The sequence below is a fragment of the Maylandia zebra genome, linkage group LG19, assembly GCF_041146795.1.
Source record: "Maylandia zebra isolate NMK-2024a linkage group LG19, Mzebra_GT3a, whole genome shotgun sequence".
Classification (NCBI taxonomy): Eukaryota; Metazoa; Chordata; class Actinopteri; order Cichliformes; family Cichlidae; genus Maylandia; species Maylandia zebra.
The window spans coordinates 13,384,531-13,400,797 of NC_135185.1; the positions used below are offsets into that span (position 1 = coordinate 13,384,531).

Consider the following 16,267-nt stretch of genomic DNA (forward strand, 5'->3'; position numbering starts at 1 on the left):
CCACAATGTTCCCACTTTCACACCTTAAAAACATATTCTAATCTATTTTTTACAGCTTTTATTTCTCATCTTTGTCGTTCTTGGGTTTAAGTGAAAATCTCTCTCTCTCTACATATTTGTTCACAGTGAGCTGGTGGCGGATTTAAGAGCACGCCGCAGTTTATTCATTACTGACATTGCTGAACAGCAGAGGTCACTGTTGGAACAGAAATGCAACTAGATTGTTTGAAGCTGTGATGAAAATCAAGTTCAAGCTAATGATCGACTTTTACCAGAACCTTCCCCATACTGCAGTTAGCAGCGGTACAACAAAATAGCAGTCGAGTGCGAGCACCTGTGCGAGTGAGCGAGCTGCTCTTGGTTGCGGTGGCGGCAGACGGCTCGTTCCTCTGGGGCGTGCCCTCCAGCAGATTGTGCAGACTCCGAAAGCTGCCCGTCAGGTTGCTCAGAAGGCTCTCCTTCCTGGGGCTGTCCTTGGCTGGCAGGCCTGCGCGGCTCACATGGGCGGGTGAGTCAGCTGCTGTGTCACCGCTGGTGTAGCTCAGCGACTGGTAGGGATGCGAACCCTGGGTATGACAAATGTACAGATTGCTGAGAGGAGTTTGTGTTCACACTATATAATTTTTTCCTCAAGCTGCCAGAGCCCGTTCTAGTTCAGCGACAGGTGGGATAAACTTCGTCTGGCAACATTATGAACATGGCTGAACCTAAAGCTGAGGTAATACTTTTTAGACAAAAGAGCCGAGTTGTCTAAAAAAGAAAAAAAATACTGTATAAACACATCACACTTTAATTTAGGAGAGAGGAAAATGTCACCTCGTCACTCAGTGTTAAGCTCTAATCCCTCCTGGCTTTCCAAAAGCAGAATCACCTTCATACCACAGTCAAGACAGCACAATCAGTCTGCAGTGGAGAGCTACTACCTTTGCAAAGTGTTTATGTAAACCAGACTATCATTATGCAACCTTGGGTTTTGAAATGTCAGAAAAAATAAAACCAAAAAACAATGACTCTCTTCAGAGAGTCATTGAATCTCTCACGACAACCTAAAATTCCTCATTTCATCCAACCGACAATCCAAACGTGTGAAATCCACAATCTCTGAAGATTTTTTTCATTACAAGAAAGTACGTCCATCAGTTGTGCATCGTCCATCTTTACAGCCTGCTTTGTATACGAATGCATGACATAAAACCGAAACTCATACCTTTATTCTGAGCACAGACTCGTTGTGTGTATGCGACTTGGAAAGTTTCCTCATGATCTCCACTCCGCTCACAGGACCAGAGTTGGCTTCCTTCGGTGGGGGGCGGCTGCATGCTACCTCCAGCAACATCGTGTGTTCACTCACTGTGGCTTAAAAATAACAACACAAAATAAAACTCTGAAAAAAAAAATCCTTTAAAGAGGTTGAACAGTCTGTCACTCAACCCCAGAGCTCCTTTCAGCAAACTAGTGGTATCAGTCTATAACACATCTTTGCAAACACTGACAAAGTAAAGGTCAAGAGTTTCACAGCCCATCTGTGGCAACAGATGGGTGCCTCACAATATTATTAGCACTGTGAAAGCTGTAGTTTCCCACCTGCATCGAATTCAAATTCAGCTCCATCCGCGCTGGTGTCACTCTGCAGAGCAGCTCCATTGTCCAGTCCCAAAATTGTGTCACCCTGGTTCTGCTGAGGCTCCTTGGGTTTGGTAAGCTGGTTGGGCCTCATCAGACCAATAGCCTTGAAACCCTGAGTTACCACGATGAATTTCATCCACTGCCTGGCCAATGCTACCAAACCTTTCTTTAGAGTGACCAGGGCTGGAACCCCATCATTCTGGGGTAAAAGGAGAGGAGAGATCAGCGCCACTGTTTCACACTCACAACAGATTCATTTAAATAATGCAGAGAAGACAAGAGAAAAGAGACGTTTGAGGCTACACTACACATGATCATGTTATGATCCTGCAGCAGTGCAACAGAAGAGAAGGGCTCGTACTAACCATAGTAGCTTCCTCTATGACGGAGTAGTCAGCTTGTTGCAGGTAGCGGTGCAGGATGTTACAAAGCATGCAGGAGGGGTTCTCGTGGAGGTAGCGGGCTCGTTTGGTCACGCGGTTGTACTTGCTCCTGATCGGGATGTGGATGCTCTTTTTCTGTTGGGGATTGAGAAATAAATAAATAAAAGCATCTGTTGCTGGGAATTATAACTGTTTTAAATGTTTTTTCCATTATATTAAGGTCACTTAAGAAAATGTTTTGAAATAGCAATTCAACCAGGAGACCCTACACTCCTGATGTATACACATATGTGCTCCTAACCTCCAGAGCCTCGGTCATGATGCAGCCCATGACTGCACAAACACGTAGCGTGCCCTCCATGTCCAGTTTCCGAAGTGACGATTTGAGCTGGTCAATGGGAACCAACCAGGCGCCAATGGCAGGTGTGGCTGTGCTGAGAAGATTCAACTGCCTATAAACACACACAGACACAACAGTCACCTTAATAACCACTGCTCATTACAACCAAAAATATAATCAGACTTCTGCAAAGTTTATAGGTTAAAAGGCACTGCATTTAAATTAATATGCCTGCAACTGCAAGTGGTTAAGAATTGCTTTGTTTCTTTATTTTCTAGTGCAGATGCCAAGCACAGTAGGCTAAATAATGAGGAAATTCACAACTCAACTTAAAACTAAAAGAGAATGACTAATCAGTTTATCGTGCTTCAGACAGACGATGATGAAAAGTGGCTGACGTAAAGAAAAGAGCTGGTGTGATTTTAATACAGCTTTTCTGTACAGTGTATAGTCATACAGGCATCACAGAGCCCTACCTGGAGATGGCCTGTGAGGCGGACCGCACATTGGTGGGAGCAGCAAAACTGAACCAGATCTCTCTAATGGTCAGTTTCATGCTGCTGGAGTCAGGCGGTGGGGGCATGAGAGGAAGGTCTTTCTTCAGGTCGTCTGATTCGACCCCTTCGTCCTGCAGAGCAGAAGTGAAGAGGATTTAACAGGAGGTAATGGATTTATGGCTCTCCTCCATGTAGAGCTCCATTTCCTATCACAGATCATTTTTCAGATTCAATAAAATGTATGCAAGGTTGTTGTATCTTTTTTTCTCGTGGGTGAGAAATAAGTTTGACTTTTTTTTTTGCACATATCTGAACATTAATTTTATTGTTTTAACTTTCATGTGAGCAAAACAAATCTGAATCAGACTGTTGTCCATTAAAGACAGCAGAGCTTTTGCACTTTTTTATGACACTGTTAGCTTGTTGCCTAGTTGTTCAGGATAAATTCTATAGTGATGATACATATCCTGCGAGGAATATGGAAATGAACACTTATCTGACTTTGATTCGGAGCATTAAAATGATTCTGACTGAAATCTATTTTCAGAAATAAAGCCCCTGTGAGGAACCTGCACAGTGCTCCACTCCCTCTTCATCAAGAGCGTGGGGGACAAACTGTAGATACATGTTTTTCACAGCATTTGTTTGTTCCTGCGAGTCTTCCATAAGAAACGGTGCAACAGGATCCTACTGTTTGCTTTTTTTGGTTTATTTTTTTGCCAGATCGGAGCTGATGGCACTGCAAAACAGTGTTTGATTCTGAAGCAAAGTCAGACTGATGCGTTTTTTGCCAGCTTCACTCGCTTTTCGGTCCTCGGGCTGTTTCATGCTTCTGCAGAAAAATTTAAGCATCACATCTGGAAACACCTGTCGGCTGTGAAAATTCTGCCTGCCTGCTCAAGCAAGATGAACATGTTGTGTCTTGCTGTTTCTCACACTTCTGCCTTTTAGATGAATATCTCACTTCTTCAGTAACCTCATCTTTTCAATGCAGCTGCCCTTCAACCCCCTTACAAATGCATTATTGTTACAGTTTATGATTTTGGTTAAACTTCCTGTTATGCTGTTTATTACCAGAACCACTTTGGTATCACTCTTTATTGTGCAGTGGCCTATATCTTACTGTCATGGCAATTAGTCGTTTCACCCTAACCAAAAAGCCATCAGAGTTATGCTCATTTTTTTAGCCACTTCACAGGTTAGAAGACTTTCTGGTTTCTCACCTGGTCGTCTGAGTCTGAGTGCTCATTAACATCAGAGGCTGGACTGACAGCATCATGTGGGAGGTTGTCATCAGACATATCAGTACTATAACCGCTTCCTGTCTGAGAGCCGGTTGAACCGTTGGACTTTGACATTCCTGTCTTCCCTCCTGCGTCTGAGCGCCCCATCACACCGAACGCATTGTAAAGAATAGCTCCTGACTGACGGCCCCCTGCAAAACAAGTGTAACACATTTATAAATGGCTACAGAAAAGCCGTCATCTAAATCAGAATATTCAGATTTCCAGGAGCAAACTTAGTCAGGATATATGTTTAAGGAGCCTGCATTGACTTACCTTTGACTGTGAGATTCTCAATGCCACATTCAAACATGATCCAGCCCCATTTCTCCAGAGATGCGGCAGAACGGCCCAGATCGCCTGCTGTTGCCTGGGCATCAGTTTCATCCACCAGTGAAAACTCCTCCATTTCCTCCAGGCCAAAGAGAACTTTGGACTTCTCAAAAGGAATTGCTGTGATAGCACATGTGCCAATATCTACAGCTGAAGAAGAAGTAACACAACTATTAGAAAATGCTACAAACCTTATAAAAACAACATGTGCTAAAATCCAGCGAATCTTGATAGCGAAGGTCAAATAAGAGCAAATCTTTCCACATCGTTACATAGCGTTGTAACAAAGAGGTTGGAGTGATGTTCAAATAAGACTTCTGTTCTGCAAAGCCAACCTGTGGAGTCCAGGCCTCGGAGCTGGCTGTGGATTCGGTGGATATTAAGTCTTGCAGCAATCTCTTTGCCTTTCTCGATGCCAGCGTTGGAGCGCAAAGAGCCCGAAGACTGAGGCTGCATCTTAGTGGCTGAAGCGTACTTCTCAAACATGACAGAGGGTCGGCCATGCTCTGTGGTGTTGGGAGTCTCTTCTACAATTCCCCTGAAAGCACCAGCGGAAAATGTGCATGTTAAAAATCTTTATAATGTAAATTTAGTTGATTTCATACTCTGCACATCTCCTGTTTTTAATCAAACAAAAAAAATCTGAATTAGGTTGAATTCTTAAATCTTACTGACCTAGCACTCCTAAAAAATAAATAAAAAAAAAAAAATATATATATATATATATATATTTATTTATTTATTTATTTATTTATTTATATAAAAGCAATCCAACAACCAAACGTGATGGAGTGTGTCAAACCGAGCGTGTCAAACGAGGATATTTGCCCCGGGCATACACACTCCAAAAAGCTTAGTCACTGTAAGACTGTAAGCACACAAACACATACAATGTCATGACAAGAGCTGGAGGCATTACCTGTTCATCCTGAACTGGGTGGCAATCCTGTCAAAGCATAGTGCCACTAGAGACACATGTGTGACACTCTTACTGGAGCAAGATGGTGACCCTTCCTCTACAGAGGCCTGCAGGAGGCAAAGGTTCACCTGCACATAAAAGACAACAAGAGAAAGAAACACAAATCCAACTTGAAGTTAAATGCTGTGTGGGAAAAACATTGCTCTTCAAAATCAAACATTCAGAAATACTTGTGTCCAGAATAACAAGACAAAGTATGATAGTAGTCATTTAAGTAGTCATACACATTCCATTCAGAGGAATTGTAAAATGCTTGTATAATCTAATGGCGTCTGAAACTTCGGAAAGGGCCATGTTTCCAAATCTATAGCTCCACAGTAAAATGAAAATAATAAACAAGCAGCTAAATAACACTAAGCTGTTATTAAAATACTCCACATTAAAATCAGAAACTACTGCATATTCATTGTTTCAGTATAAAGGGATCTGCAGTAGTGCTCATGATTCTGTGCTTGCTCCCGACCCCTTGTGGCTAGAGCATATTTTTTAGGACAGCCACTGGCCTCTCATTATTCTGGGTCACAGGTCTCACCTTGGGGATGGACACGTTGGCTTGGAGGCCCTTGATTTTCACATTATCTGGTTTGACGGACAGGTCTGTCTGGCCATGGGAGATGTTTAGGGAACCAGGGGTCGTGCCCTCCGTCTTGGACAGCTTATGCTCCTGCTTGCCTGTTTGGCTCTGTGCGGATCCAGACCCAAAATAGAGGGACAAGAGTCAACAGGCAATAAACCCCGCTTCTACTCACTTTTAAGCTAAGGCAGAGATTTTATTAAATCTCTCAACATTTTAAATGTTAAGCTGTTGTTGCTCTGCGCTGTGACTTGCTGTACTTACAGACTCAGTGACGGTAGATTTGCTGATCTGATAGGCTTCATTGAGGACTTTCCCGTGCAGGTCATCCAGAATAGCTGCTGGGTGTCGGATGCTTGCAAAGTGGGCCATGGACTCGATGTACCTGAAACAAACCAAGTACACAGAGCTATTAGAAAACTTCTAGTTTTATAGAAAGAGTTGATACAAGTTTTATCTATCTGCAAAAAACTGTAAAGGCTCCAAACTGAACAAGTGATTAATGTCTTTTAGAACATTTCCAACCCAGTGCTGCTGGCCTCTGGCAAACTAAAGATTCCCACTGCTAAACAATCAAGAAAAGAACCAGACTCTGAAGCTCTGTCAGCAGAATTTTAGATCCAAGTTTCATTGTGCAGAGGGATTAAACTGGCTTAAGGTCAAATCTTAGCCTCAGGCTAAAAATAACCGGAAACTAAGAAAGTGCAGTGTGAGAAAGAGTTTTTTGGCAGTCATGAGATTATCTTTATAATCTGGTTTTTCAGACCAGTATTAAAAACCCATTTCTAAAGGAGATGTGGCTAATGAGGCAGCCTGACAACAGAAATGTTCCAGGCCAGCTAACTCTGTCTGATAAGCGTCGTAACTACCTGTCCAGGGATTCAGCCACAAGAGGTGTGAGCACCACGTTGATGGCTCCTTTCACCTCCACAATGGCAGTGGTTCTGGTCTGAGCTAGGGGCTGCTCCAGAGACCAGTCATCTGTGGTTGTGTCCTCATCTGTGTTCTCCATGGCCCTCTTATCCAGGGGTGTATACGGGGTACTGTAGAGATATGAAGAAAGCTTAAAGCAAACATAGAAGAAGCTGCAACCTCAAAGGACTGCAACTTGTGTGTTGTAGAGTATAATTAGTAATGGTGGCTGACACATTACTGGCTGATAAAAAGAAAACAATGCCATGAAGCTGAGCGGCAATACAGTAACTTCATAATTAAAAGTTATTGGAAAAATCTATGATTTTAAAGCAAAAAAAACAAAAAAAAAAAAAACAGCCCACACGTTCCTATGAGAATTTTTCAACTGATAATGATGAAGGTCAAATACCTGTTGTTCTCACCCATCAGCTGAACACCTCTGTCTAACAGCAAGCTGGCTGAGAGGCCGTGCTTTATTACCTGTAATGTATAAGAAACAGGCCCATTCTTAAACTGATGGTCTGAGTGAATAATGGACATAGAGGCACAATGCCAGCATTAACAGCATTACAGAGGAAATAACACATGTGGACTGAGTCAGTAATCTCACTACATGAAGACTAATACTATTAAGATAAAGACCTTAAAGCTTGGGATGGAGAGCTGGTCAAAAGAGCCAGAGCTCTCCTCGCTGGTAGGCGTGTCCAGATCAAGGGGGCGATGCAGCGAAGACTTTGAGGTTCTTTTATTGGTGGGTTGTTTGACAGACCAATTTGAGACCTAGCAGAGGTAAAGTTAAATATAGGGATAATAATCAAATCATAATGTCAGGCTATAGATGAACGAATTTTCCATCAGAATTTACCTGGTAGTGGGCTAGGTAGTTCTGGTAACACGCCATGACGTGAGGCTGTCGAGTTACCGGGCCCGGTTCCGCCATCTTTTCTGCCTCCACTGAGCTTTCCTCCTCCATTGCCAGGGCTGAGACAAAGGAGGCCTGAGATGTGTGGCTGGGCAGGGGCTGAGGCGGCAGTGGAGGGAGTGTAGGAGGCATCGGCAGAGGACGTGGTTCAGTGATCAGCTCCCCATTGAGAACGTACGTGAGGGGACCCTCAACACTGTGGTAGATGGAGCTTCGGCTGTGGCAGGACAAAATATGAATAAAAAGGACTTAAATTAATTTGTCAAGTGATTAAAAAGATGTCAGTGTTTTGGTGCAAAACGGTCTTTCATTTCATCTAAAAGCAAAAATCCTTTGAAAGCTTAGTTGTGAACCAAAATGTTGAGAACGTCCGTGTGCAGTTTTATGCTCTTGAATTCAGCTTTATGCTTTCATAGTTTCCACGAGTGAAACTTTTCACGAGAGCGAATTGATTATTTATGTTTTCGTGGACGCTGTATCAATCAAAAAAAGCGTGCTGAAATCAATGCGAGGGCAATTTAAGGCAGCAGAGAAATGAGGAGGTAGTTTCAGAACGAGAGCGAAATCCAATTTGCGAAACATACCTGCAGTGAGTGGCTGCCGTGGATCAAACATCTCATTTGTTCAAATCCCCTCCATGACGTTCAGCCGTGCATGCATGATTGAATCGCAGTAATAAAATAAAGCTGCACCGTATTCAGCTTCAGGCCAAGTTGCTTTACACATTGATATTTGCAACTAGTTTGGTATTAAAGATAAAAATTGCATAACACGGTTCAAGTATTCTAACTCATAGTTGAATCGAGCCATTTTACAATCATTGTAAAGATTGAAGGTCTTCTAGTTACTTGTTTTTAAAAGGTCTCTGAATTTGCTTCCAACTCCAGCTACCTTCAAACTTCAAGTGAAACCACTCATTCTCTTGGTGTATTTCAACAGAGTTTGAATCTTAACATGTACAATATATATTAAAAAAATTCTTTACAACTGCTCATTATTATTATTTAAAAGGGGCAGCACTTTGAAAGAAATGCAGCAAGGTCAGAACTTTTCTAAACAGGTCATTAATTCATCTGCTCTTAGAGAGGAGAAATGAGAGACTCTTTGATGTTACTGTGAGCTGTCTTCAGTCTACCATCTCCTTAATCCCCATGCTTAACCTTGTACATGATCTGACCATGCTCTTGCTCTCAAATTTTCAAACTCTTTAACTTTGAGAACTTTTGCAAGCTTCCCTGGGGCTTAGCGACATTTGGAGAATATTGCATGCTCCATTTTCTAAAGTATGTCATCATCTCATCTGACCTGTAGTTCTCCATGTGATACGGTGGCTGCTGAGGCTGCTGCATCTGCTGCCTCCTCTTCTTTTTGCGTCCTGGGTAAGTCCCCGGTCCCTCGTCAGCGCTGCTGATTGGCTCAAAGTCCTCAGCAGCGGAGAAGTAGGCCTCGCTGTCGGCCACTGACATGCTGGAGTCGGCAGAGCGGTACTGATGGAAGGTGTTCGAGTCCGCTGATGGCGTGAAGGGAAAGGAGCCGTAGCTTCTACGCTGATGGGGGGAATCCAAGACGTTCTCATCGCTGCGGGAAACCTCGCTGCTGAACTGCACGCCTCCAGACAACACCGGTGGCGGCTTATCTGTGAAAACGGCCGCCGACAGGCTCTTGGTGCTGCCCAGCCGACCAGAGTGCACAGAGGACTGACGCTTGAGAGGAGAGCAGAGGGGTGAGCGCACTGAGGAGCGGTCCTGGGAGCTGTTGGGTGAGACCGGTGATACTTCTGGGACTTCCCCTAGGGTGCTGCAAAGAAACCAGGGAAAATGCAGCATTCAGGAGGCATGACAGGAAATATATAGAGGGAAAACTTCAACACTTTATATCTAATACATGAACATAACTAGAAGAGTTCAATATTTGGGGTTCAGAATTTTTGGACCACAGTAAATTGCATGAATGTGCTACTCACTCAGCAGGGCTTTTGCCATTCATGGGGAACACGCGTTCCTCTGTGCTTGGCGAGGGGGAATCTCTCTCTCCTGCCAGTAAGGGTAAGGCAGCACTGGAGGAGCTGTTTTCTTCAGAGGAAGAGGCCGAGCTGTGGGATCGTTGGGGCACCTGGAGACTCAGGTGTTGCTGACCATGTCTCTCAGGCAGCTCAGGAGGCAGACAAGGAGAGTGTGTGTCTGTTTTCAGTCCAACCGCCTTCCCTCCTAAATGAGAGGGATTAAAAAATGTATGTACATCAACATATTGCTTATCTAAAACACCCTCAGTCATCGAACCTTGGACAGAAAAGGAAACGCATTCTTCCTGCAGGGTCTTGTTTAGTCAGAGAGGTTCCATTTCGTTTGCTTAGGAATTAAAAAGATTGCAATTATTCTTTGTTTTTTTCCTTAAAAGGAGAGTCACTCTTGTTGATAGTAGAAAATAAAGAATAAATCTTACCATCCACTTTGGGCGTTTCCTTTGTAATGATACACTCCCCAGGCTGTAGCAAAGATTGGCCGTAACACATGTCTGACTCGGTGCTGGATGAAGAGAATGCAGATGAGGAGGAGGGCATCAGATCTTCTAGCTTGAAGAAGTCCAGCCCCATGTTGGTACCTCCAAAGAACCTGCAGCCACCGAGGCAGCCACAGCGGTTCCTGTTTCGCTTGTTCCGAATGCTGGCATCCTCTGGCCACAGGAACCAGAGTCTGAGGAAAAGAGGAGTGAATAAAATAAGAGAAATTGAGTAAATAAGAAAAATAGTTTTGGGGCTCTCTTTCTTAGCTGAAGAAAAAAAAAAAAGGGGGGGTTTCTTTCCCTGCTGTACGCCTGATTTTATCCAGTCATTCATACTGGGACCTTGACAATAAAATGTACCTGTAACATTTACCTACAGTAATAATACACATGCTGGAATATAAGACTGAAAACAAAGCACTTCACTAGCACTGGTTCCTTAACAGATTCTTAATTATTCCATTCAGAATCACAGCAAGTGACCAAAACTCTAGTCTGATATCATGTTTAATGAGTCAGGATACTGTAAATGACGAAATACAATGAACAACATGTAAATGAGTTGAATAGCTTCACAACTGTCTCAGTGACACATTCTAGAGGAGTGTGATTCAAAGTGTGAGTCAGTCCCCCTCTGAAAAGAAATGTCAGCTTTTACATTCTCCAAAACCTGCAATTATTACTGGTCTCCCATTTATCTCATGGGTGCTAGTGACCGCACTGCTGGAAAGCTGAGATAAAAAAAAAACAAATTTAACTTTTTTCTTTTTTTAAATAGTGGCTTGGAAAACAAAATGCTTAGATTTGTTTTCTTCTACCTTTTGGTTTGAGCATCGTGCAGTTCCAGAAATTGCCTCTGCACTTCACATTTGGCTGGGTGGTCAGCAGCCAGGGCAATATCTGCCGTGATGAGGTTCAGGTTGACTGCACCCGCCTCCAGCCAGACAGAACGTCGCAGCAAAGGCGGCTGACCGAGACCCAACGGCTGACCCGGACCTTGACCCTGTCCAGCCGGCTGCAGCCTGGTCACTTCAGCGTGTTGTTGTTCAATGTACTGCCGGATGTTTACATCCTGCACCACAGCGCTGATGCCCTCGCCCACTGCCTGGTTGTGCAGGTTACAGTTGGCTACACGAATAATGCCCGTCTGGAGGTGGGGAAGAAGAGAGAAAACAGAGAAGATCCTCAAAAAGTATAGAAAAAGAAACATTCTGAAGTTAAACAGTTATAGCTTCAGAGTTTTGGTTTTTTTACGCTCATTACCTTGATACTGGCAGCACAGCCATGCTCGACAATGAAGAGGTCAACTCCATCCATGGCCAGGCGGGTCATGGTGTACTTCAGCTCCTCGGATGTGCGACAGTGACCGGGGAGGCAGCTCAACTGAAAGACAACCATCATTTAGTAGCAGAAACTTTTGAACCTTTACTAAAAGCCAAGCTGCTGTTTAGTGTTAGACTATGCTTTAAATACTGCTGCACAGCCTGTAGACACAGTGGCTTAGACACTAATGAGGGCTTTTAGGCAGCATTTTCAAAAATATCCTTGTTAGTATTCGTATACAGACAAGACACTTTGTGAGACATGTTCCATCATTTTATACATCATGGTGCTGTGTATGTACAGCTGTTCCAAGCAGATAAATAGATACGGGTTAGACTTTTTTCTCAGACTTTGTTTTTCTGTGAGAAAAAGTGCACTTTCTGAGTCATGCATCATTAAAGAAAGGCTCAAAGTGGTCTCAGTTTATTTTCTGGTCTCATTTGAACATTTCATTTCACAAAGGACAGCTCGGACCAGCATTCAAATCTCACAAAAAGCAGCCATCATCCATAATGATCTAATTTAGCAGCTTCCAGTAAGCAATTCAGACACACGACTGCTAACTAGTTCAAACCGGAGCCTGACAGCAGAGAAAGTGAAAATGTGTTTAGAAATGAGTCTCAAATATCACGCAGTATTTCATTGTATGCTGTCTGGCTGCACCTTGGCATCGCAGATGCGACGATCAACACCGTGCTGGCAGATGACAGAGGGCTTGGGTTGTTCTAGCTGGAACTCCCGGGAGAACACGTGGAAAAGGAAAGTCTTAGCCCACTCAATCATGCTGGCCACCTAAATAATCACCACGAAAAACAGTAACAAGAAAATAAAATAGATACAGTGATTACGGGGGTTTGAAGCATGAAAAACATTACAGCACAGCACACTCTGACAAGCTTTTAAGTAAAAATTTGCACATTTCTTTAAAATTTGCAAACGCGGGTTTGATTTCTACTGTACTGGTGTTTAATTCCAGTTAATAAAACAGACTCACACACCTGTGGAACAGTGACCCTCCCAGTGAGCCCCCCAGCCTGCATATCAATAAGCCATGCATACTCCAGTGTGTCACTGCCCAGAGGAAGGCCCTGAGCGGAGAACATGGCATGGGCCCTCATCTGTAGGCCAGACAGACTCAGGTGGCCGTCTCTCAACACCCCATCAGCTGTGGGACGCTGTCACAAAAGAAAGGATTTGCACTTACAAAACCATCATAAATTGATATGACACGATGCTTTTTTTCCCCCCTAACGTGTAACCTGTGACAACGTTCTTTAATAAGCCTCCAGATTTTCCGTATTCCAGATTTAAAGAGTGCATATTATCTAGCCAAGGGAGGGAGATGAAAACACATTCTCTGTTGAGGATTAGTGAAAGTTATTAACTCAGCAGCAAATAGGATCTAACACAGCTAAAGATTACAAATTCTGTGCAGTTGCACAATATGCAGCTGCTTATGTAAATATGCGGCTATAGCAAGTAGGGCTGAACGATATATCGCATTTGCGATAATATCGCGACATGATCAAGTGCAATTTTCTAACCGCAAAGGCTGCGATTATACTCTGGACATGTCCAAATTCATGGGCTGCATCCTCCTGAGGCCGCATTTGTAGACCGATTACGTCACAGCGACGTGCCGAAGGCTGTCCAAATTACTACCATATCCCAGAATTCATAGCGCGGCCCAGCCAAACTCCAGTTTCCAGCAATGGCGGCCGCTACTAAGTTTTAAAATTACTCATACTAATCTTTCTGGGTCACAAAATAAACTTTTAACATATTTTCAGGCGAGAAAGTAGTTGTGTAAACATCAAATATCTGCTCGGTTTATCAAGATATCCCATATTTGCAAAAGTGCTTCGACGTTTTCAGAGGCGTCTGCTACCCACCAGCTCGACAGCTAGCCGGGAGCTCGAGGGTTACTGATGCGGCCGAGAACGGCACAACTCCCGGCACATCATTTTCAGATCACCGCGGAGTTTCGCTGCTCGGGTTAAACGTAATATATAAGTCACTTAGACAACCTAAAAATGTTATTGTTGGGCTTTTTTCAGTGTTTTGTTTGTTCGTGAGTAAATCGGTTTGGCTGAGATTAAAGTTATTAGATTAGATAAAATAAAACTTTATTAATCCCCCGGGTGGGTTCCTCCTTGGTTTTCACACAGCTGACTAAACGTCAAACAGAAAACTTATTAAACAGAAGTATGAGACAGTCGAGAATTTACACCAGTGTCTGGTTATATTTTAGATAGCAAGAAGCAGACGGCCGAGTTTATTAAACTCCACCGAGACAGCGGTGACGCTAATCAGAACTAGACCGTCCAATTTCACGCCTTTAAATTTTAAAGGCGTGTTTGTGTGTGTGTTTATACAATTGCTATTATGTTTGCACTTTATGTGTAATGTTACTGACTGCAAAGATCAGTAAGATGTGTGTATTTTTTATTTATTAGTTTTATTTATTTAATATTATTTTTTAATTGAATGACTGTCTAGTAGTTCACAGATGTCGAAAAACTGAGTGTGGTAAAGCCACTGATTTTTTTTATGTATATTTCTGCAATCTGCACATTGTACTGACTTTCATTTTAATGTTTACACCAGGGTTCCTTGTCAGCACTTTATGCTCAGATGTTTGTAAGCTAAAAATAAACTATTGTGTATGTTCAAATATACTGTTGTGATTGAAGAAGTTAAATAAAAATGTCAGTCATCAATTCATGCATCACCTCATGTCATCATAACAGAGGTCTGTCTTCCAGGAAAGAACAGTTTAAAATTAATGTAATATAGTATTGGCCATACTATATGATGTATTGCTTGTCTTTGTTTAATAATACAGAAGACAAAGACCTTAAAAAAATAATCGCATCGCAATCGCAATATTGGGGCAAAAAAATCGCAATTAGATTATTTTCCATAATCGTTCAGCCCTAATAGCAAGCGCGATTCACATTATGCAACATCTACAGCAGCTTTTATGGTTTTTGAAGGACTGAATTGCCCTTTCAGCCTAAATTTTTAAAAAAAGTCAGTTTGTTTTTTTTATTGCTGACTCAATTAAAATGCAAAGCCATATAGTTGCTTGACTTAAGTGGTTTCAAGTAATATCTGAATAAATTCAAGTTAATAGCAAAATTGCACTGAAAATACTACAAAACACAACTGCTGTCAGTTTAAAGGAAAGAGTGAAGAAATGGCAGAATTTGCTTAAGTTAAAGAACTTTGGCCAAATGTGATTACACCAGCACCCTGGACGTCTCAGTTTATTGTCCACATTTGGGTAAACAGCTTTTGAAAAACACCTTCCAGTGTGGAGATTTTCACAAACTCAGTTTCTGCATTTACATGTGGACATGACAAACAAAGACTTACACCTCTCCTTATCTGACATCAGACTTTGCACTGTGTTACTGCTCCATCAGGCTGCCAACAGGCCAACATTTCTTAGGGGTTATATCATCACCTGTTGTTTCCTTGACAGAACTTGACAAAGGTGTTTGGATTTTCATGAGGACAGAGATTCTTAAACTAAAGCTGTATATCTATATTGAAGAAGTAGAAGTAGAAGTAGAAGAAGTAGAAGAAGAAGTAGAAGTAGAAGTAGAAGAAGAAGAAGAAGAAAAAACAAACAAACAAACAAACAAACATATATGTGTGTGGACACTAGGGCTGTGCGATATGACCAAAATCTCATATCCCAATATAAGACATCTATCATCCCGATAACGATATAAATTTTCTGTAAATATTTTAAAATATTTTAAAAACCACAAAGGTAGACATGAGTTGCATAGTATTCACCAACCAGTGATTAAGATCTACTTAATGTATCGAATTAGCCTGTTGTGACGATACTTAATCTTAGCTTGTATAAAAACAATCTGAAGGTTCAGCTGAAATACTGAGAAGTTGAGCAGATGTGCTCTAATGCTGTTTTAACTTCAGTTATTCATTTATGTTTACTCACTATAGCTGCATTAACATGATAAAGTGTAACTCTGTGCTCTCCTGCAGGACAGCCCTCTAAATAGGAATGTGGTCTGGGAGTCCAAAAATAGTGTAGCACTAAGATGCAGGTGCCTTGCGTCACTGAAAGGCGTAGAGGGAGTGAAATAGAAGAATTGTTTGCTGGAAATACACAAAGATGGGACTAGAAGTGTCTAAGACCAATCAGATCTAGTCTAATACTTATATATTTAGGAAACTCCATAAATCACAGGAGCCCAGCGTCAGCAGGTAGGTGAGTCTAATACCTGGTAGTTGTCACTGACAAAGATGTGAACAGGGGACAGGAGCAGCTGAAGCTTTGTCTCCTTGTAGCCCTTTTTCATCTCAAAACACAGCCGCTCCAAGAAGCCGGATGGAGCTTCGGGACCCTCGCTGCTGCAGTGCTGTAGAGCCCAGATACAGTAAGCAAACATACTGAGTCATCAGCACAGACACACACTGATGGAAACCTACTGATCAAAGATAATTAATGTATATTATCGAAGGTATACAATCTGTCTACCTGATGCAAATTTACATTCTTCCATTTTTCTTTTACCAATTAAAACACAATATTTAGTAACTGATTACTATACT

The 16,267-nt window shown here is 42.3% G+C and overlaps 1 protein-coding gene across 16 annotated transcripts in view; it reads right to left on the minus strand.

The window, feature by feature from the left end:
* kiaa1109 (KIAA1109 ortholog) overlaps positions 1 to 16,267 on the minus strand; it is an 80,390-nt gene that overhangs the window by 46,334 nt on the left and 17,789 nt on the right. For 15 of the 16 annotated variants that reach the window (XM_076877300.1, XM_076877299.1, XM_076877298.1 and 12 more), the window contains exons 21-44: positions 15,937 to 16,074; positions 12,676 to 12,852; positions 12,341 to 12,469; positions 11,618 to 11,737; positions 11,173 to 11,501; positions 10,295 to 10,545; positions 9,816 to 10,059; positions 9,158 to 9,649; positions 7,796 to 8,069; positions 7,573 to 7,710; positions 7,340 to 7,410; positions 6,885 to 7,058; positions 6,280 to 6,400; positions 5,974 to 6,123; positions 5,382 to 5,509; positions 4,798 to 5,000; positions 4,406 to 4,612; positions 4,070 to 4,281; positions 2,826 to 2,977; positions 2,311 to 2,461; positions 1,992 to 2,144; positions 1,585 to 1,825; positions 1,208 to 1,356; positions 335 to 566 (exon numbers count right to left, since the gene is read on the minus strand). In XM_076877300.1, coding sequence (XP_076733415.1) covers positions 335 to 566; positions 1,208 to 1,356; positions 1,585 to 1,825; positions 1,992 to 2,144; positions 2,311 to 2,461; positions 2,826 to 2,977; positions 4,070 to 4,281; positions 4,406 to 4,612; positions 4,798 to 5,000; positions 5,382 to 5,509; positions 5,974 to 6,123; positions 6,280 to 6,400; positions 6,885 to 7,058; positions 7,340 to 7,410; positions 7,573 to 7,710; positions 7,796 to 8,069; positions 9,158 to 9,649; positions 9,816 to 10,059; positions 10,295 to 10,545; positions 11,173 to 11,501; positions 11,618 to 11,737; positions 12,341 to 12,469; positions 12,676 to 12,852; positions 15,937 to 16,074 — 4,636 coding nt within the window. The remainder of the gene's footprint in view (positions 1 to 334; positions 567 to 1,207; positions 1,357 to 1,584; positions 1,826 to 1,991; positions 2,145 to 2,310; positions 2,462 to 2,825; positions 2,978 to 4,069; positions 4,282 to 4,405; positions 4,613 to 4,797; positions 5,001 to 5,381; positions 5,510 to 5,973; positions 6,124 to 6,279; positions 6,401 to 6,884; positions 7,059 to 7,339; positions 7,411 to 7,572; positions 7,711 to 7,795; positions 8,070 to 9,157; positions 9,650 to 9,815; positions 10,060 to 10,294; positions 10,546 to 11,172; positions 11,502 to 11,617; positions 11,738 to 12,340; positions 12,470 to 12,675; positions 12,853 to 15,936; positions 16,075 to 16,267) is intronic. The other variant, XM_076877288.1, reaches the window with a different exon arrangement.